Source organism: Bos mutus, chromosome 14, assembly GCF_027580195.1.
Source record: "Bos mutus isolate GX-2022 chromosome 14, NWIPB_WYAK_1.1, whole genome shotgun sequence".
Taxonomy (NCBI): domain Eukaryota; kingdom Metazoa; phylum Chordata; class Mammalia; order Artiodactyla; family Bovidae; genus Bos; species Bos mutus.
The window spans coordinates 8353005-8375118 of record NC_091630.1 but is presented as its reverse complement, the minus strand read 5'-3'; the positions used below and the strand labels follow the sequence as shown (position 1 = coordinate 8375118).

The 22114-nt window shown below is 38.1% G+C and overlaps 1 protein-coding gene across 2 annotated transcripts in view; it reads right to left on the bottom strand.

The window, feature by feature from the left end:
- Positions 1-2907: 2907 nt before the first annotated feature.
- DECR1 (2,4-dienoyl-CoA reductase 1) overlaps positions 2908-22114 on the bottom strand; it is a 44948-nt gene continuing 25741 nt past the window's right edge. Inside the window, exons 6-10 of one of the 2 annotated variants that reach the window (XM_070382927.1) lie at positions 12826-12925; positions 7567-7639; positions 5560-5706; positions 5017-5079; positions 2908-4914 (exon numbers count right to left, since the gene is read on the bottom strand). In XM_070382927.1, the coding sequence (XP_070239028.1) occupies positions 4855-4914; positions 5017-5079; positions 5560-5706; positions 7567-7639; positions 12826-12925 (443 nt within the window). In that variant the 3' untranslated portion in view covers positions 2908-4854. The remainder of the gene's footprint in view (positions 4915-5016; positions 5080-5559; positions 5707-7566; positions 7640-12825; positions 12926-22114) is intronic. The other variant, XM_005888295.3, reaches the window with a different exon arrangement.

Here is a 22114-nt window from a genome sequence, read left to right as displayed (position 1 = left end):
ATTATTATTTTTGCCACACTGCACAACCTGCAGGATCTTGGTTCTTAGGCCAGAGGTCAGGCCTGAGTTCCTGTACTGGGAGTGCCAAGTCCAAACTCCTGGATTAACAGAAAACATCAGCACCCAGGGGCTATTAATCAAAGTAAGGTCTCCTGGAGGTCCACGTCTCACACTAAGACCCAGCTCTACCCAACTGCCTGCAATTCCCAGTGCTAGAAACTTCAGGCCAAACAACCAGAAGACAGGAATCTATCAAAAAAAAACAAAAATGACATGACAAAAAAATACATTACAGATGAAAGACCAAGGTAAAAATCTATAGGACTAAATACATGAAGAGGAAATAGGCAACCTGCCTGAAAAAGAATTTAGACTAATAATATTAACGTTTGAAAATCTTAGAAATAGAATGGAGGCACAGACTGAGAAAATAAAAGAAATGTTTAACAAAGACCTAGAAGAACTAAAGAACAAACAGAGATGAACAGCAAATGAAATAAAAAATACCGTAGAAGGAATTAATAGCAGAATAAATGAGACAAAGGAACAGATAAATGAGTTGGAAAATAGAATGGTGGAAATAACTGCCAAAGAGTGGAATAAAAAAAAAGCGGGGGGGTGGAATTGAAGACTGTCTTAGAGAACTCTGGGACAACACTAAATGCACTAACATTAGAATTAGAGGAATCTCAGAAGAAGAGAAAAGGAAAGGATGTGAGAAACTATTTGAAGATATTACAGAAAAAAATTTCCTAGCATGGGAAATAAAATAGCCACCCAAGTCTAGGAAGACCAATGAGTCCCATAAAGGATAAACCCTAGGAGAATCACATCAAGACACATATTAATCAAACTAACAAAAATTAATTCAAAATTGAATTCAGAGAAAAAATGCAGCAAGGGAAAAGCAAAAATAATATACAAGGAAATCCCCATAAGGTTCTGCAGAAGCTCTGCAGGAGAGAAGGGGGTAGGTAGCAGGATATATTTAAAGTGATGAAAAGGAAAAACATACAACCAAGATTACTCTACCCAGCAAGAATCTCATTCCGATTTGATAGGGAAATTGAAAGCTTTACAGATAAGCAAAAGCTAAGAGAATTCAACCCAACCCAACCAGCCTGAAAAACAATGCTAAAGGAACTTCTCTAGGTAGGAAACACAAAAGAAGAAAAAGAATCACATAAACAAAACAATTAACAAAACGGTAGTAAGTACATATTAATAATTACCTTATATGTAAACAGATTAAATGCTCCAGCCAAAAGACACACACTGGCTGAATGGATTAAAAAACAAGGTCTGTGTATATGCTGCCTACAAGAGACCCACTTCAGACCTAGGGACACATACAGACTGAAAGTGTAGTGATGGAAAACGCTATTCCATGCAACTGGAAATCAAAAGAAATCTGGAGTTGTTTAGTTGTTAAGTCGTGTCCAAGTCCTCGTGACCCCATGGACGGCAGGACACAAGGCTTCTGTGTCTTCTACGGTCTCCCATAGTTTGTTCAGATTCATGTCCATCAAGTTGGTGATGCTACCTGACTATCTCATCCTCTGCCCCCGCTTCTCCTTTTGCCTTATATCTTTCCCAGCATCAGGGTCTTTTCCAATGAGTCAGCTCTTTGCATCAGGTGGCTAAAGTATTGGAGCTTCAGCTTCAGTATCAGTCCTTCCAATGAATACTCAGGATTGATTTCCTTTAGGATTGATTTACTGGTTTGATCTCCTTGCTGTCCAAGGGACTGCAGTCCAAGAAGACTCCCCAGCACCATAATTTGAAAGTATCAATTCATCTGCACTCAGCCTTCTTTATGGTCCAACTCTTACATCCATACATGACTACTGGGAAAACCACAGCTTTGACTATACAGACTTTTGTGGGCAAATTGATGTGTCTACTTTTTAATACACAGTCTAGGTTTTTCATAGCCTTCCGTCCAAGGAGCAAGCATCTTTCGGTTTCATGGCTCCAGTCACTGTCCACAGTGATTTTGGAGTCCAAAAAAATAAAATCTGTCACTGTTCCCACTTTTTGCCCTTCTATTTTCCATTTTTTTTTAATGTAGAGTTTCAAGTCAGCTTATTTACTCTCCTCTTTCACCTTCACCTTCATCAAGAGGTGATGTTCCTCTTCCCTTTCTGCCATCAAAGTGGTATCATCCGCATATCTGAGGTTGTTGATATTTCTCCTGAGAACTGTGATTCCAGCTTGTGATTCATCTAGTCTAGCATTTCGTATGATGTACTCTGCATAAGTTAAAAAGACTGACAATATACAGCCTTGACATACTTCTTTCCCAATTTGGAACCAGTCCATTGTTCAATGTCCACTTCTAACTGTTGCTTCTTGACCTGCACACAGGTTTCTCAGCAGGCATGTAAGATGGTCTGGTATTTCCATCTCTTGAAGAATTTTCCACAGTTTGTTGTGACCCCACATTCAAAAGCTTTAGTATAGCCAATGAAGCAGAAGTGAAAGTCAGTCATGTCTGACTCTCTGTGACCCCATGGACTATACAATTCATTGAATTCTCCAGAATACTGGAGCAGGTAGCCTTTCCCTTCTCCAGTGGATCTTCCCAAACCAGGAATTGAACTGGGGTCTCCTGCATTGCAGGTGGATTCTTTACCAGCTGAGCCACAAGGGAAGCCCAAGACATGTTAGTCATTCAGTCATGTCCAGCTCTTTGCAACCCCAGGTATATTCCAGAAAAAAAAAACTAAAAGAACTGAAGATAGTTACATGGGAAGACAGCTTTGGAGTGGGGATTTCAGTGTACTCCTTCCTGTACAAATTATATAAACAAATTACTTTCATAAAAAATAAAGATTAAATGAAAAAAAGGCAAAATGTTGAAAATAAATATACCAAAATGTTAACAGAAGTTTTCTTTAGGAAGTTAGCTTTCAAATTTTTTATTCTTTTCTATTCTCACATTTTCTACAATAATAGTTTCTTAAAAATCAAAGAGCAGAAAAACAGAAGGGCCTTTTCTTTCATTTGTGTGCTTGACACTTAACATGGTGTTTTTAGTTATCTCACTTAATCCTCATCACAGCCCCGTGAAGCAGATACTGCAATTTTGAATTTTATCATGAAGAAATTGAGTGATGAAACTTACAAAAGGTCATTTATGTAACTACTGTCACTTTTTTTTCCTACACCATAATAAGTATCGATAATTTAAAAATAAAGAAGAAAGATGTGGATAGAAGAGAGGAAATGGTTATTTTTAAAGGTAAATGGAGATAGGTATGGGGTCCCAGTAAAAGGCAAAATTATCATACATGTAAAGGATACTCATTCTAAACCATTTATGTACACAATTTAATGTAATTAATGCATATAATTAACTGCCAATGTAATAAGGATTTGTATATCAGGCTTATAGTATATAAGTTCAAACAGGAAAACTAGATGCTTTTGCAGGAGGTAAGATGGAAGCTGCTGGTGCCCTCTCTTAGTAACTTAGGCAATGGAGAAAGTCAGTCTGGTGAGCATATAATGAATGATTCCTAAATGGCAAGCCACTCCAGTATTCTTGCCTGGAAAATCTTGTGGACGGGGAGTCTGGAGGGCTATGCAGTCCATGGAATCACAAAAGAGTCAGTCATGACTTAATGACTAAACAACAATAATGAAAGCAAACTACTTTTTTTAATATAAACTCAAAATTATATCTATATAAACTTGAAACTGTGGATTTTTTGCTATTTGATTCTTAGGATGACAAATTAGTCAAATTAAATATGGAATAAAATGAAATTATACACAAAAAGTTTTTATAAGCTTTGTTCATCTTTTCTACACAGAGAATACACACAATTTTTTTTAGCATTTCCTAGTCTAGTAATTTTATTTTTTTCAAAATAAGCATTTTATTAAAAATTTTTTTTTCTATTCTTTTCCAAATTCTTTTCCCATTTAGGTTATTACAGAATACTGAGCAGAGTTCCCTGTGCTATCCATCCTAAATACTGCAGTGTATACATGTCAATCCCAAACTCCCAGTCTATTCCTCCCCACCCCATCCTTCCCTTCTGATAATTGTAAGTCATAGAGAATATATACTTTAAACGCTGAGATGAAATGCTATCTACTAGGCGTTACTTTCTCTAAACTCTAGAAACAGAATGAATTACTTCCCCCTCCATAACCCTGCTGGAACCTTGTGATTCATTTATCACAATGAATCATAAATAATTATTTACAAGTTTATTTATCCTGTTAGATAATGAGTTTTAAGAGTACAAATGCTGTAGATTATTCATGGTTTATTTTTACTGCCAAATAAAACTTCTGGTTACAAAATAGGTCCTGGCAAAAACTTGTTTGAATCAATACTAAGTTAATGGAGTTAAAACTGAATTAATACTGAGTTAAAGAAGACAATTCCTAAGTACAATGAAAAGGAAATACCTTGAAAGGACAGAGTCCATTATTAGGTTTATTGTAAATCCCCTGTTTTCTTTTAGACACTGTCCCCATGTCACTGTGTCACTGAAGACAAAGGTTTAACATGTAACTTAAATGCTACTTCCACCATTAGGTTTCTCCTGATTTTCTCCAGTTACAAATATCTGTCCCTTTGTCTGCACTTCTAAGCACTTTTCAGTTCTATTAATAGCCTTTCACTTTCCTGTTTTTATTGTTTAAAAATTCTTTGAAGAGACAATATCCCATCTTATTCATCTTTTAATGTACAAGATCTACCTACCATTGGCCTAGCATATAATACACATTCCAGGAATGCGTGCTAATTAACAATTTATTAGACCTGAAAATATTCAAATCATTATAGATTGTCTGCATAATTTCCATTATAACCAAGATGAGGCCAGAGTAGTCTTAGGAGCCTTTGGTCTTCCTGATAAGTCCTTCTATTATGTCCCACTGATCCTTGGTGACCTACCACAAAAAGAAAAAGTCAATTTAATGAGGTTCTTGTGTGTTTTTAAAGCTTAGTATCCTCACTGTTAATATTGTATTATATTCACAAAATGGCATTACCTTCCTCAGACTGTTGAATTCCCCTGAAATAAGTACTTCCTCTCCACCATCAAATCTAATTACCTAAAAAATGATAATAAAAGCTGTGAAATTAACTTCTTTTAAAAAGTTTTCTGAACCATTAGCCACTTCTCCCTCCTAACTGGTTGGAATATCTCTTTGACACTTTCAATCCAAGCACAAGTTTTAAAGACAAAACTGACAATTAAACCTAAATTGATTTACCCTCCTAAAAATCCTCTCTCCATCATTTCTATGATTTCAAATTCTACCCAATTTTAAAGATCAGCTTAAAGGCACGTCTACCAGAGTTATTTGCATTTAATAAAATTAATTTATTAATGAATCAACTCCATAAGCTTAAACTATATTAGTATTTCTATATTATAAATAACATACTAAATACAGCTAATTAAATACTTTAAATCATATTTACATTCAACATCATAAGGATTGGTTCTACAATCCACCTTCCCACCCCAAATCCACCTCCCCACCCCAAATCCACCTCCCAAAAGTGTTGAGAAAGAAAACTATGCTTACAGCTCCATTAATCCAAGAAGCATAATCACTACAAAGGAAAGCAGCAAGATTTGCAAGTTCTTCTACAGTTCCCAGCCGACCACAGGGAATTCTGTCAATTATTTCTTTTTCAAATGCTCCGGTTGGGTCCAGACGGCTAAAGGCACCCTTAGAAATTAAGAAAATAGTTAGGTAACTTAAAAAAAAAAAATCCTATTTAAGAAATAAATTTGCAATAAATGGAATGTTACTAAGGCAGCCCTGTTCATATCTTACTCCCTATAAGCAAAAAGTTTTGCCAAATTCTTCCATATTCATTTTGCCTAATGCTGCTGCTGCTGCTGCTGCTAAGTCGCTTCAGTCGTGTCCAACTCTGTGCGACCCCATAGATGGAAGGCCACCAGGCTCCCCCGTCCCTGGGATTCTCCAGGCAAGAATACTGGAGTGGGTTGCCATTTCCTTCTCCAATGTATAACAGTGAAAAGTGAAAGTGAAGTCGCTCAGTCGTGTCCGACTCTTAGCGACCCCATGGACTGCAGCCCACCAGGTTCTTCATTCCATGGGATTTTCCTAAGACAGGTATAAAGAAAATCATAGACAAAGGTCTCAAACCTGGTTCTATCAGTTCTGGCTACAGAGTTTCCATACTTCAATTTTCTTTTAATTTCTTTAAAATTATATGCTTGTCGTTTGCATAAAACTCATACCTAGACTGCTAGACTAAAGCTCCTTGATGGCAAGCATCTTGTCACAACTGTTTTTATATCTTTCTCAGCACCTTTGCACACAGAAGGCACTCGGTAAATATACGTTAAATAAATAATAAAATGCAGATGACTTCCCTAGATACTGACGTCCTAGAATGAAGTTTTGATGACTGTTTAGTCCTTTTCAGACAGTGCTTAACACAGTGATACTCTGAATCAAGTATTTTAATATGTGCATTTGGATTATTTTTCCATTAATTTTATCATTTTTTATAATTTAAGTGCCAAATAAGATATTCAGTCAAGTTTCACTTAGGCAGTGTTTCTATTTTCCACCCTTCAAACTACTTAATTAATACAACCATCTTCATGTTAATATTTAACAACCCAGAACCACCTATAAGGCCAATGTTCCTTAGCATTATTTTCCATTTATATAACAATACTGGAGTGGGTAGCTATTCCATTCTCCAGGGGATCTTCCTGATCCAGGGATCAAACCCAGGTCTCCTGCATTGCAGGTGGATTCTTTACCATTTGAGGCACTAAGGAAGCCCCCTCAGTTTATTAAGTTAAAGTTAGCAAATTTCACTTGGGCCTTCAAAGCAACATTCCAGGTGGGATTAAAAATTCCTGCTTTACATGAAAACAAAAAGATGTGAGAATGAAGTTATTTGGGATAATGTGAGAGAACAGAGAGCCTGTGAACTTTTGAGCAATGTCTGTAACAGCATAAGTGATAATTATGAATTGCAATGAATATCTGATTACAAGTAAAATGTATGCCATCAGAAGAATTTTTAATCCCAGAGACATGGGACTTAGATAACATACGTAACTGAGAGTTTAAAGTGAAAAGGCACAGATATGACTCAAAGAAAATGCTACCTATTTTCTACATATAAGACCAAGCTTATATGATCAATTTAGAAAGCATCTCTTAAATTTAAAATATAGTTACATTTCCATGATTTTTTAAAAAAGGACGTTGAAGTAAGAACCTGTAAAATATAGTAAAAAATAAGAAATATAATAACAGATCATTAAAGCAAATCAGACAAAATACCAAAATTCAAGGCATAGAAGATCCCAAAAATATTATATTAAGACACTGAAATAGACCTTATGAAGGAGTTGTGTAACTACTATTTTCTTTCCCAGCTCCTTATTTCTTATGTTGGATAATAGCAAAACCCTCTTCCCTTCTACCAGGGCTCCAAACTCCGGTATCCTTGGAAAATGCTGCATATTTCAGAATGTATCTATTAGTCGTCCACTTCTTAATCACTCAAAATGTGATCATAAGCAAACCAAAACTTACTTTGGTTTTTATAGGCCCCGGCTGAATCACATTGAATCTCATTCCATATTTACCCCATTCAGCTGCAAGAGACCTAAAAATTAAAACAAACAGTACAGATTTCTAAAATACTATACTATAAATTACAAATACTATTAACCAAGACTTAATACATGCTTACTACATGCCAGAGACTACAGCTCCAGTAGGTAAATACTACTATTATTCCCTATGTTACAGACAAGGAAACTGAGGCACAGAGAAAATAAATCATTTGCTCTGGGTCGTATGGCTAGTGAGTCAACTTCTAGCAGTCTAGCGCAAGAGTTTGTGCCCTTAATCACACTCTTCTGTACTACGTAATATTTACATTTTAGTGTCCTAAGCACTATGCTAGACTACCTACCATTCACATTTTAGTATGAAGACCAATATCAGTATACATATTTAAAAAGGGTATCATTATTTAGCATAAAGAACTGAAAGGATCATGTCTCTTCCTCACATTTTCTGGAGTTCAGTCCTGCACCTATAACGTTCAATGCAACTTTACTTACAGTACATTAGATCACAGTGTCTGCAACATTACAAGTGCCTTCATCAAGTAAAAGATGGAAACTGTGCAATATGTGCCAATATGACTCAGAGGAAGAAGTACCCATCTCTACCAGGAGTAAGAGGGAAGCCTTCCTTCAGGAGGTGGTAATTGAGCTGACACTTGAAGAAGGATTAGGAGGTTTTTGTGGGAGTAAGGGGAAAAGAGAAGAGGATGGAAAATATTGGAAGGGAGGGTGGAGAAAAGAAGACTGCCCAGGTATGTGGGCCAGTGGGTATGCAGGACAAAGGCATAACAACACGCAGTCTCCAGGACCTAAAAGACCTTATCTGGTGTGACTGTGCTACAAGGTATGGAAGAGGGCTGAAGGGAACTCAGGCTGGGGAAGAACATACAGAGTTATTGAGCATCTATTATGTGCAATTCACCGTGTAGTAATATAATATCAAAAAAGCAGCACAGGCTCATGGCCCTTAAAGAACAGGAAATTGAAATATCTAATAAGATCTAGACAAAACAAATATAGATATTGTACAAATGGTGTCAAAATAGTCAAGTTCTAAGCTCTTATTTCCACTATCATTTGACCTTAAAAATGGTAATTATCTCTATTCAGACTAAGTTTAAACTGCTGAGTAAAGTACAATTTTGTCTCCCAAAGAAATGTGTATTATTAGTTTATATGTTACAAAGTACCTTAAAACTACTCAAAAAAGAGAATTGTGTAGCTCAGCAGGAACTGAGCATTGGTTATGTACCAGATCTTGCTGAGCAATGAGCAAGATGAATAAGACCTGCTTTCTTCTCTCACAGTACACAGATCCTCGTGGGGAAGTTATACAGCTTTAATAATATATTAAAAATGGTCTACCATGCCCTTTTCTGTGCACCTTCATTTTAGAATCTATAACACAAGATGGCATTTATTAATGTGTTACTCTTCTCGTTAGATTAGCATAAACATGCAAAGGTTTATTGTTGTTCAGTCACTAAGTCCTATCTGACTCTTTGAGACCCCATGGACTGCAGAACACCAGGCTTCCCTGTCCTTCACTATCTCTCAGAGTTTGCTCAAATTTATGTCCATTGAGTCAGTGATGCCATCCAACCACCTCATCCTCTGCCACCCCTCTTCTCCTTTTGCCTTCAATATTCCCCAACATCAGAATCTCTTCCAATGAGTCAGCTCTTCCCATCAGGTGATCAAAGTATTGGAGTTTCAGCTTCAAAACCAGTCCTGCCAATAATGGGTTGATTATCTTTAGGACTGACTGGTTTGATCTCCATATAGTCCAAGAGACTCTGATGAGTCGTCTCCAGCACCACAGTTTGAAAGCATCAATTCTTTAGTGCTCAGCCTTCTTTATGGTCCAACTCCCACATCTGTACATGACTACTGGAAAAACCATAGCTTTTCTATATTGACCTAAATCAGCAAAGTGATGTCTTTGCTTTTAATTTTGTGCCTGCAGTCACCATCTGCAATGATTCTGGAGCCCAAGAAAATAAAGTTTGTCACAGCTCCCAATTTCCCCTATTTGTCATAAAGTGATGGGACCAGATGCCATGATCTTTGTTTATTGAATGTTGAATTTCAAGACAGCTTTTTCACTCTCCTCTTTCACCTTCATCAAGAGGCTCTTTAGTTCCTTTTCACTTTCTACCATTAGAGTGGTATCATCTGCATATCTGAGGCTGTTGTTATTTCTTTCAGTAATCTTGATTCCAGCTTCTGATTCATCTAGTCTGGCATTTTGCATGAGTATTCTGCATCGAAGTTAAATAAACAGGGTGACAATATACAGCCTTGTCGTACTCCTTTTCCAATTGTAAACCAGTTACTTGTTCCATGTAAGGTTCTAACTGTTGGTTCTTGACCCTCATACGGGTTTCACAGGAGACAAGTAAGGCAGTCTGGTAGCCCCATCTCTTTAAGAATTTTCCAGTTTGTTGTGATCCACACAGTCAAAGGCTTTAGCACAGACAATGAAGCAGAAGTAGATGTTTTTCTGGAACTCTTTTGCTTTTGCTATGATCCATTGAATGCTGTCAATTTGATCTCTGGTTGCTCTGCCTTTTCTAAACCCATCTTGTACATCTGGAAGTTCCCAGTTCATGTACTGCTGAAGCCTGGCTTGGAGAATTTTGAGCATCACTTACTACCGTGTGAGATGAGCGCAATTGTGCGGTAGTTTGAGCATTCTTTGGCATCACCCTTCTTTGGGTTTGGAATGAAAACACATTTTCCAGTCCTGTGGCCACTGCTGAGTTTTCCATATTTGCTGATATACTGAGTGCGGTACTTTAACAACATCAACTTTAAGGATTTGAAATAGTTCAGCTGGAATTCCATTGCTTCCACCAGCTTTGTTTATAGGAATACTTCCTAAGGTCCATTTGACTTCACACTGCAGGATGTCGAGCTCTACGTGAGTGACACCATCATGGTTATCCCAGCCATTAAGACCTTTTTTGTATAGTTCTTCTGTGTATTCTTTCGCCCTCTTCTTAATCTCTTCTGCTACTGTTAGGTCCTTACTGTTTCCATCATCTGCCGTGCCCAACCTAACATGAAATGTTCCCTTGATATCTCCAATTTTCTTGAAGAGATCTCTAGTCACTTCCATTCTATTGTTTTCCTCATCTACTTCTTTGCATTGTTCATTTAAGAAGGTCTTCTTATCTCTCCTTGCTCTTCTCTAAAACTTTGCATTCAGTTGGGTGTATCCTCGGAGAAGGCGATGGCACCCCACTCCAGTACTCTTGCCTGGAAAATCCCATGGACAGAGGAGCCTGGTGGGCTGCAGTCCAGGGGGTCGCTAAGAGTCGGACATGACTGAGCGACTTCACTTTCACTTTTCACTTTCATGCATTGGAGAAGGAAATGGCAACCCACTCTAGTGTTCTCACCTGGAGAATCCCAGGGATCGGGGAGCCTGGTGGGCTGCCGTCTATGGGGTCGCACAGAGTCGGACATGACTGAAGTGACTTAGCAGCAGCAGTAGGGTGTGTCCTTCCCCTTCTCCCTTGCTTTTTGCTTCTCTTCTTTCCTCAGCTATTTATAAGCCTTCCTCAGACAACCATTTTGCCTTCTTGCATTTCTTTTCTTGGGGAATGGTTTTGGTCACTTCATCACGTGCAATGTTACAAACCTCCGTCCATAATTCTTCAGACACTCTGTCTACCAGATCTAGTCCCTCAAATCCATTCGTCACCTCCGCTGTATAATCATAAATGATTTGATTTAGGTCATACCTGAATGGCCTAGTGGTTTTCCCTACTTTCTTCAATTTAAGTCTGAATTTTGCAATAAGGAGCTGATGATCTGAGTCACAATCATCTCCAGGTCTTGTTTTTGCTAACTGCATAGAGCTTCTTCATCTTTGGCTGCAAAGTATATAATCAATATAATTTTGGTATTGACCATTTGGTGGCATCCATGTGTAGAGTGGTCTCTTGTGTTGTTGGAAGAGGGTGTTTGCTATGACCAGTGCGTTCTCTTGACAAAAATTATGTTAGCCTTTGTCCTGCTTCCTTTTGTGCTCCAAGGCCAAGCTTGCCTGTTACTCCAAGAAATGAGAAAAAATATCCCAGAAGAGGTGGGATATGAGAGCTCTGAAGGGAGGTGAAATCTATTATAGCAAATTCTAACAACAGCACAATCTAGGCATAGATATATGAAAGTGCATGATGTGTTTAAGTAAGTATAGAGCTCAGAAATATCAGTGATTAAAGCAGAGGAAAAATGGTAAAAGAATACAAGCTCGGTGAGAATGAGGATTGTTCTATTTCCATTACTACCATATCCCTCTACCTGGTAGAAGTGCCATGTACACAAAAGGTACACGATAGATATTGATCTAACAAGCCAATGAATACAGAAAGGCCAAAGGCAAGTCCATTTAGAATATCATACTGAGTTTTGGCTTTTATTCCAAAGATGAATAGAAATATGATATAAGGTTTTTAGCTAGGGAATTGTAACAGCAGACATACATTGTTAGAAAGATGAATCTGGTGGGAACATGAATAAAAAATAAACTGGCAGCAGAGAAGCATATTATGGGGCTATTACAATAAGAAGAAAAGCAATGATAAGAACTTACATTAAAACAAAGACATTGGGAAGTCCAATGGGGAACAGATTCAAAAAGCAATCATATACTGCTGAGAAAAAGCTGAAAGACCTGATAAGTGGTCACTGTCTATGCTAGTCTATTAATCCTGTATAATAGTATAGTCAGTACAATAGAAGGATGAAAGCATATTTAAGGGAGGTCAGAGAGGGTACAAGTAGAGATACATGGACACTCCAGTCTAAGTTCCTATCAGCCCTTTTCTCAAACTTTATAATATAGTCGTACTGGATCAGTGATTAAAATTAAGTAATAATTAGTTTCTCAGTCTCAGTAACCACAATGCAAGGGTTCAATGGCCGCTTGTAGCTCCTGAAGAGTACAGATCTACAGAATAGTTTAATCACTACAGAGAATTCTAATGGACAGTGCAGCTAATAGAAAAATAAGACCTATTCATGAGACCCAGTGTCTCCTGGCAAATCCAAATTAGTCATTGTTTTAGTTTTCTCTGGAAAGAAACAAAAAAGCAGGAATTTAGTTGCACAGGCTTTCAAAGCATGTCATCTTCAGGGACAAGATTAACCTGAAAGTACTTATTAGATTACTATATACCCAGTAATAGAAGATTAACAAGATAGTACTCACTTGTTCAAGGCCTCCACTCCTGCCTTGGCAGAAGCACTTGGTACTACAAAACCTGATCCAGTCTCAGCATAGATGGTGGTAATAGCAAGAAATGATGCTCCTAATATTTTTAAATGATACAGTAATTAACAATACAGCTAAACCAATTCACATCAGGAAAACATTTAAAATAACGGGATCTGGTTCAAGAGGGTATAACCAAAACAGAAGAATTTTTTAAAACTTTACTAAGGCTAAATTAATGAAACAGTAATCTAATAAAAGTGTCTCATCTTTCTTTGCTAGTAATTTTGCTGTCATTCAGGATGGCCCAATCTTAATCAAAATTCTATACCAGCTGAGTCAATACCTAGGCTCAAATCTCAGAGGCCCTGCATACAGCTGGATAGGATTTCCATTAGCTATCCTCCCATTTGCTGCTGCTGCTGCTAAGTCACCTCAGTCGTGTCCGACTCTGTGTGACCCCAGAGACGGCAGCCCACCAGGCTCCCCCGTCCCTGGGATTCTCCAGGCAAGAACACTGGAGTGCGTTGCCATTTCCTTCTCCAATGCATGAAAGTGAAAAGTGAAAGTGAAGTCACTCAGTCGTGTCCGACTCTTAGCGACCCCATGGACTGCAGCCTACCAGGCTCCTCCATCCATGGGATTTTCCAGGCAAGAGTACTGGAGTGGGGTGCCATTGCCTTCTCCGATCCACCCATTTAAACAGGAATAAATCAGAACTAAAACTAAATTAGCAGGGACTTCTGCCTTCAGCACCATGGACTTGCCTTCCTCCTGAAACATAAAGAAACTGTAGCAAGTATATGATACAACTATTTTCAGATACTGTTTAGCAGGGAGGGAAGACAGCAATTTCTGAGAGAAGAAAAACAAATGAAATGAGCCCTAAGATCACATTTTACATAAAGGTACTATACATATACTACAGTATGTACTCCATATATATATACATATTATAGTGTATATTACAATCTATGTAGTATATATCATATATACATATGTCATATAGACTGTGGCATGCTGCTGCTGCTGACTCGCTTCAGTTGTGTCTGACTCTGTGCGACCGCATAGATGGCAGCCTACCAGGCTCTGCTGTCCCTGGGATTCTCCAGGCAAGAACACTGGAGTGGGTTGCCATTTCTTTCTCCAGTGCATGAAAGTGAAAAGTGAAAGTGAAGTCACTCAGTTGTGTCCAACTCTTCCCGACCCCAAGGACTGCAGCCCACCAGGCTCCTCTGATCCATGGAATTTTCCAGGCAAAAGTACTGGAGTGGGTTGCCATTGCCTTCTCCAGACTGTGGCATAAGGAGTGGGAAAACAGTAAAATATAGCATTATCACTGTGTTTAGGAGACAGACTGGAGTTTGGGGAGAATGAGGAAGTTTGAATTTGTGAGGAGATTAACCCCAAAGAGAAAAGTATGTAAAGACAGAGCCTCATAAATCGGCATAGTCTATCCTTGAGTCTGGTCAGACACCAAAATGTACTTGTTAGGCTGAGCGTCCATAAGGCCAGGCGAAGAGTAGCTACCTGGGAGTCATAAACGGAACAATTCCCTGAGTACACATAGGCTGGGAGATAAGCGAGTCCACGTAGCCTTGTTGAGTATCAGAGCTTTCAGTGGAAAGTTCAGAAGGGCTGTGCATCAGTAGGAGGGTGTTTGTTGTTCAGCTGCTAAGTTGTGTCCGACTCTTTGCAACCCCATGGACTGCAGCACCCCAGGCTTCCCTATCCTTTACCAACTCCTAGAGTCTGCTCAAATTCATGTCCACTGAGTCAGTGACACCATCCAACCATCTCATTCTCTGTTGCCCCCTTCTCCTCCTGCCTGCAATCCTTCCCACCATCAGGATCTTTTCCAGTGAGTTGCCTCTTCATATCAGGTGGCCAAAGTAGGAGGATTTAATTAGCCCAAAATAAAGCCTACTCTAGACTCACCTGATCCACAAGCTTTTAATTCAAAAGGAAATAGAAGTGCATACACATATGGACATACCACATACACACACACACATGCACACAGCTCAATGACATAAGATTTATAGCACACAACCCAAAATCACTACACACGAAAAGACACAGAAACAACCAGGGAAAAAATCAGATAATAGACAGTCTCTCAGAAACGACACAAAGGAGAGAATCAGCAGATGAAGACCTTTCAGATGATATTGTACACTGAACAGCTACATGCAAAAAAAAAGATTAGAACATATCCTCACATTGTATTCAAAAATAAACCAAAAATGAATTAAAGGTCTAAATGTAAGACCTAAAACTATAACAGTCCTAGAAGAGAATAAGGGAGAACACTCTCTGACATAAATCATAGCAATATTTTTTTAGATCTGTTTCCTTAGACAAAAGAATAAAGGCAAAAATTAACAAATGGGACATAATTAAACTTAAAAGCTTTTGTACAACAAAGAAAACCATGAACAAAATGAAAGAAAAACCTACTAAATGGGAAAAAATACTGACAAATAAGATAACCAATAAGGGGCTAATAACCAAAATAAGTAAATAACACATACAACTCAATATTAAATAAACCAAACAACTCAATTAAAGAATGGGCAAAAGACCTGAATAATCTATTTCCAACGAAGATATACAGATCTCCAGCAGGCATAAGAAAAATGCTCAACATTACTAATCATCAGAGAAATATAAATCAAAACCACAATGAGATATCACCTCACACCTGTAAGAATGGCTATCACCAAAAGTCTACAAATAACAAATGTTGGCAAGGATGTAGAGAAAAAGAAACCCTAATATGTTGTTGATGGGACTATAAATTGGTGCAGCCATTATTGAAAACAGTATGGAGTCCTCAAAAAATTAAAAGTAGAATTACCACATGATCCAGTAATTCCATTGTTGGAAAGAAATGAAATGAAGAAAAGGAATATACTAATTAGAAAAGATACCTGCACCCCAATGTTCATAGTGGCATTATTTACAATTGGCAAGATATGGAAGCAATCTTAAGCATTCCTCAACAGATGAATGAATAAAGAAAATGTGATGTATATATACACAATGGAATATCACTCAGCCATAAAAAAGAACAAAATTGTGACATCGGCAACAACATGAATGGTCCGAAAGAGTATCATGCTTAAGGAAATAAGTCAGAGAAAGACAAATGCTGTACGTTATTGCATATACTTGGAACCTAAAATCTAACATGGACCATACCGTGTGCTCAGTTGTGTCTGACTCTCTGCGACCCCATGGACTGATGCCCACCAGGCTCCCCTGTCCAGGGAATTTTCCAGGCAAGAATCCTGGAGTGGGTTGCCATTTCCTTCTCCAAAATCTAAAATAAATGAATATATATGACAAAACAGAAGCAGGCCCATGGATATAGAGACCAAACTAGTGGTCACCAGTGAGGTGAAAAAGAAGGGAGTGGTGAGATAGGAATACAGGGTTGAGACACAAACTGCTGGGTATAAAATAAGCAATGAGGACACATTGCACAGCACAGGAAAACACAGCCACTATTTTGTAGTAACTTTAAATGGAGTATAATCCGTAACAATATTGAATCACTATGTTATACACCTGAAACTAACAGAATATTTTAAATCAACTATACTTACAATTTTTTTTTAAAGATAGTAGAAAAGACTTCTGTTCAAGACGTCAGAATAGAAGTATGTGCGCTCATCTCCTCCTGCGAGACCACCATAATCACAACTAGTAATTGCACAACCCTCAACAGAAGGACACTGGAGCCCACCAGAAAAAGATACTCCAAAGCATATTCTTTGTCTTTGGACAAAGCTGCAGGGAGGTGGTAGGAGGGGCACAATCATGATAAAATCAAATCACAACCCCACTGGATGGGCAACCCAGAAACTGGAGAAAAATAATACCAAAGAAGTTCTCCTACTGTAGTGACGGTTCTAAACCCCACATCAGGCTTCCAACCTGGGGATCCAACAGAGGGACTGGAATCCCCAGGGAATCTGACCTTGAAGGCCAGAGGGATCTGATTACAAGACTTCCACAGGACTGGGGGAAACGGAGACTCCAGTCTTGAAGGTCACAAACAAAATCTTGTGTGAACCAAGACTCAGAGAAATGCAGCAGTAACCACCACCCCCCACGCCCCAACACAGGAGACTGAAGCAAAACTACCTGCCAGTGTTGGAGGGTCTCCTGTGCATGTGTGGGTCAGCAGAAGCTCACGACAGGAGGCAGGGAAGAGGCAGCAGCAGTCTCAGAAGGTCCCCCTTGATGTAAACCCTCTTGAAGGTCACCAGTAACCAGACCAAGAGCCCATAGACCCAAGGGTTGGATTGGCTCAGGCCAAAACACGACCAGGGAGGGGACGCAATCCCACTCATCAGCAGATAATTGGATTAAAGCTGTTCTGAGCAAGGCTCTGCCCACTAGAGCAAGACCAGTTTTTCCCACCACCAGTCCCTCCCATCAGGAAGCTTACACAAGACTCTCCATCAGCGGGCAGACAGAGGAAGCAAGAAGAACCACAGTCCCACTGTGACTAAAACAAAAGCCACATTACAGAAAGTTAATCAGCATGAAAAAGCAGGAAGTTGTGTCCAGATGAAGGGACAAGATCAAACCCCAGGAAAACAACTAAATGAAGTGGAGATAGGTAACCTCCCAGAAAAAGAATTCAGAATGATAGTGAATATGATTCAGAATCTTGGAAAAAGAACAGAAGACCTACAAGAACTAAAGAACAAACAAACAGAGATGAATAATACACTAGAAGGAATCCACAGCAGAATAACTGAGGCTGAAGAACAGATAAATGACCTGGAAGACAGAACGGTAGAAATCACTGCCACAGAACAAAATATAGAAAATAGAATGAAAAGAAATGAAGACTGCCTAAGAGACCTTAAGGACAACATTAAACACATCAACATTTGCATTACAGGGGTCCCAGAAGAAGAGAGACAGAAAGGATCTAAGAAAATATTTGAAGAACTAATAGCTGAAAACTTCTCTAACATGGGAAAAGAAGTAGTCAGCCAAGTCCAGGAAGCACAGAAAGTCCCAGGCAGGATAAACCCCAGGAGGAACACACCAAGACACAGTAATCAAACTGACAAAAATTAAAGACAGAGATAAAATGTTAAAAGCAACAAGGGGGAAATGACAAATAACCTACAAGGAAACTCCCATTAGGCTATCAGCTGATTTCTTAACTAAACTTGTAAACCAGAAGAGAGTGGCATGATATATTTAAAGTGATGAAAGGGAAGCAACTACCATCAAGAATACTCTACCAAGCAAAACTCTCCTTCGTGTTTGATGGAGAAATCAAAAGCTTTCCAGACAAGCAAAAGTTAAGAGAACTCAGCACCACCAAATCAACTTTACAACAAATGCTAAAGGAACTTGTCTAGGCAGAAAACAAGAAAAGGAAAAGATCTACCTATAGAAAATAAACCCAAAACAAGAAAACAGTAATAGGATCATATATATTGATAATTAACTTAAATGTAAATGGAGTAAATGTACCAACCAAAAGACATAGACTGGCTGAGCAGATGAAAACATGTGCATGTAGGCACTTCCACTCACCACATCACTCTGCTTGATCCCCCAAATTGTATGTAATTATTTTATATTGTTAGGTTAATCATGTTCCCATTATGGCTTGCAACAGTAATTATCTTTCATTTTTTATTTGGCTACTGATTGTGAAAACTGATCAACATCTTTTACTATTGTGACTATGTAACCATTACTCACTTAGTACCATGGTATCACGACTGGTCAACAGAAAATAGAAATCTGTATCACCAAAAGTAGCATTTAATAGAAAAACCTGTAATCATTTTTAAAAATCCAGATGCATATCAGTATTACCTTGGAATTCTTTGAAAAATACAAATGTCCAGGTGTTACTTGTTTTTTTTTTTTTTTTTTGCCAGTTTCAGATATGTGTCTAATGAGCAGCCATGTTTAAAGACAACTGAACTCTATGAGGATCTTTTACTTTTATCTAGCTTGTTTCACATTCTCTATTGTACATTCAGTGCTCCCATTTCATTTAGTTTATGTTTTCCAGTTTCTCCACCTTCTCTTTTTTTTTCTAATGTTCTTTCTCAAGCCTTTAACAAGCATAGTAGAAAATCTTTTGTATACAAGGCTTCCCCGATAGCTCAGTTGGTAAAGAATCCACCTGCAATGCAGGAGACCCTGGTTCAATTCCTGGGTCAGAAAGATCCCCTGAAGAAGGGAAAGGCTACCCAATCCAGCATTCTGGCCTGGAGAATTCCATGGATTATAGAGTCCATGGGGTCGCAAAGAGTCGGCCACAACTGAGTGACTTTCACTTTCACATATGTATAATATATATATTTTTGAAGATTTATGAATTTTTGCCTAACTAAAAAATTTATGACATTTTGATTTCACCTGATTGACTTAGTGTGACTAGAATGCTAGATTTCTAATTTTAAAAATAGATATGCAACAAGAAACAAAGGTTTACTACATAGCACAGGGAACAAAGTCAATATCTTATTATAACCTATAATGGAAAATAATTTCCAAAATAATATATGTGTATATGTATAACTGAATCACACAAGAAAGGAATTCTACTTCTTGAAATTTAGTAATGTTTACCTTTTTGTCAGTTTTTCTAAATGTCCTATGGAAACCAAATAACAAATGAAATACAAAATTTTAAATATAGTTCTGTAGGATATAAGATTAATATAAATATAAAACTATTATATTTAAATTATTAATGACATCATTCAAGACACATCTATTCTTATTTTTTTCTGTAACTGATAAAATATTCTCAGAGAAATATTAATATGTCTCACTATGATTATATATTTTTTCCTTTTCCCTTACATTTCTTCTCAGCTTTGCTTTATATATCTTTGTTTCTCTGTTGGTAGGTGTGTAATGATTTATGATGTCTATCTCCTTTGTGAATTGTACCTTTTATCATTAAAAATATCATTTTTGTTTAAAAAAACAAAAGATGGAAGAAAAAATGATATTGTAAGTATTCTAAAATATTTCAAGGAAAACATGAGTATAATTAGAAATACAAAAGTAGAACCAAATAGATCTTCTAACACTAAAAAACATCTGAAATGAAAAATCAAATAAATGGTCTTAGTTGCAGAAGAAAAGATCCATGCTCTTGAAGATACCACAAATATCAAGCATGGAAAATAAAGGACAAAGAAGGGATAAAAATTGAGGGGAAAAAAAAGGCAGAATGTCAATGAGCTGTGGAAGTATCTAGCATGTTAACATATATATAATTGAAGTCCCAGAATAAAGGAACAGAAAAATCATTTGGAGAAATAAAGACTACAAATGTGCTATATTTGGTAAAAACTACAACCTCTAGAGACCAGATGGAGAAGACAATGGCACCCCACTCCAGTACTCTTGCCTGGAAAATCCCATGGATGGAGGAGCCTGGTGGGCTACATCCATGGGGTCGCTAAGAATCGGACACGACTGAGCGATTTCACTTTCACTTTTCACTTTCACACATTGGAGAAGGATATGGCAACCCACTCCAGTGTTCTTGCCTGGAGAATCCCAGGGACGGGGGAGCCTAGTGGGCTGCCGTCTATGGGGTTGCACAGAGTCAGACACGACTGAAGCGACTTAGCAGCAGCAGCAGCTAGAGACCTGATAACCTACTCTTTTATCGTTACTTCTGTTATTACCTAGAAAGGGTCTATGATCCTCTGGATCATAGAAAAAGCCAGAAAATTCCAAAAGACATCTGCTTCACTGACTATGCTAACACATTTGACTGTGGATCACGACAAACTGGAAAATTCTGAAATTCTGAAAGAGATAGGAATACCAGACCATCTTACCTGTCTCCTGAGAAACCTGTATGTAGGGCCAGAAGCAGCCGTTAGAACAGGACATGGAACAATGGACTAGTTTGAAATTGGGAAAGGAGTACATCAAGACCATATATTGTCACCCTGCTTATTTAACCTATATGCTGGGTTCATCATGCAAAATGCTGGGCTGTATACTCACAAGCTGGAATCAAGACTGCTGGGACAAATAGCAACAACCTCAGATATGCAGATGATACCACTTTAATGGTAGAAAGTGAAGAGGAACCAAAGAGTTTCTTCATGAAGGTGAAACAGGAGAGTGAAAAAGCTGGCTTAAAAACTCAACTTTTAAAAAATGAAGACCATGGCATCTGGTCCCATCACATCATGGCAAATAGATGGGGTAAAATTGGAAACAATGAAAGATTTTACTTTCTTGAGCTTCAAAATCACTGTGGACAGTGACTACAGCCACAAAATTAAAAGATGCTTGCTGCTTGGAATAAAAGCTATTAAAAAACCTAGACAGCATATTAAAAAGCAGAGACACTACTTTGCCAACAAAGGTCTCTATTGTCAAAGCTATGGTTTTTCCAGTAGTCATGTACAAATATAAGAGTTAGACCATAAAGAAGACTGAGAGCCACAAAATTGATGTTTTTGAACTGTGGTGTTGGAGAAGACTCTTGAGAGTCCCTTGGACTGCAAGGAGATCAAACCTATCAATCCTAAAGGATATCAACCTTGAAGGTTGATATTCATTGGAAGGACTGATGCTGAAACTGAAGCTCCAGTACTTTGGTCACCTAATGTGAAGAGCTGACTCATTGGAAAAGACCCTGATGCAGAGAAAGATTGAGGGCAAAAGGAGAAGGGGGTGACAGAGGATGAGACAGTTGGATGGTATCACTGACTCAATGGACATGACTTTGAGTAAACTCCAGGAGATAGTGAAGGACAGGGAAGCCTGGCATTCTGCAGTTCGTGGGGTCGCAAAGTGTCAGACACAATTAAGTGACTGAACAACAACAGACTAGGAGGAGATATTCTAAATACATACTATATCTCACAAAGTACTCAGTACAGAGTCTATGAAAATTTTCTACAAATCAATAATAAAAAGGTAGAGCAAAATGGAACAACAGACCGGTTCCAAATAGGAAAAGGAGTACGTCAAGGCTGTATATCATCACCCTGCTTATTTAATTTATATTCAGAGCACATCATGAGAAACACTGGGCTGGAGGAAGCACAAGCTGGAATCAAGATCCCGGGAAAAATATCAATAATCTCAGATATGCAAGTAATACCACCCTTATGGCAGAAAGTGAAGAAGAACTAAAGAGCTTCTTGATGAAAGTGAAAGAGGAGAGTGAAAAAGTTGGCTTAAAGCTCACCATTCAGAAAACTAAGATCACGGCATCCAGTCCCATCACTTCATGGCAAATAGATGGGGA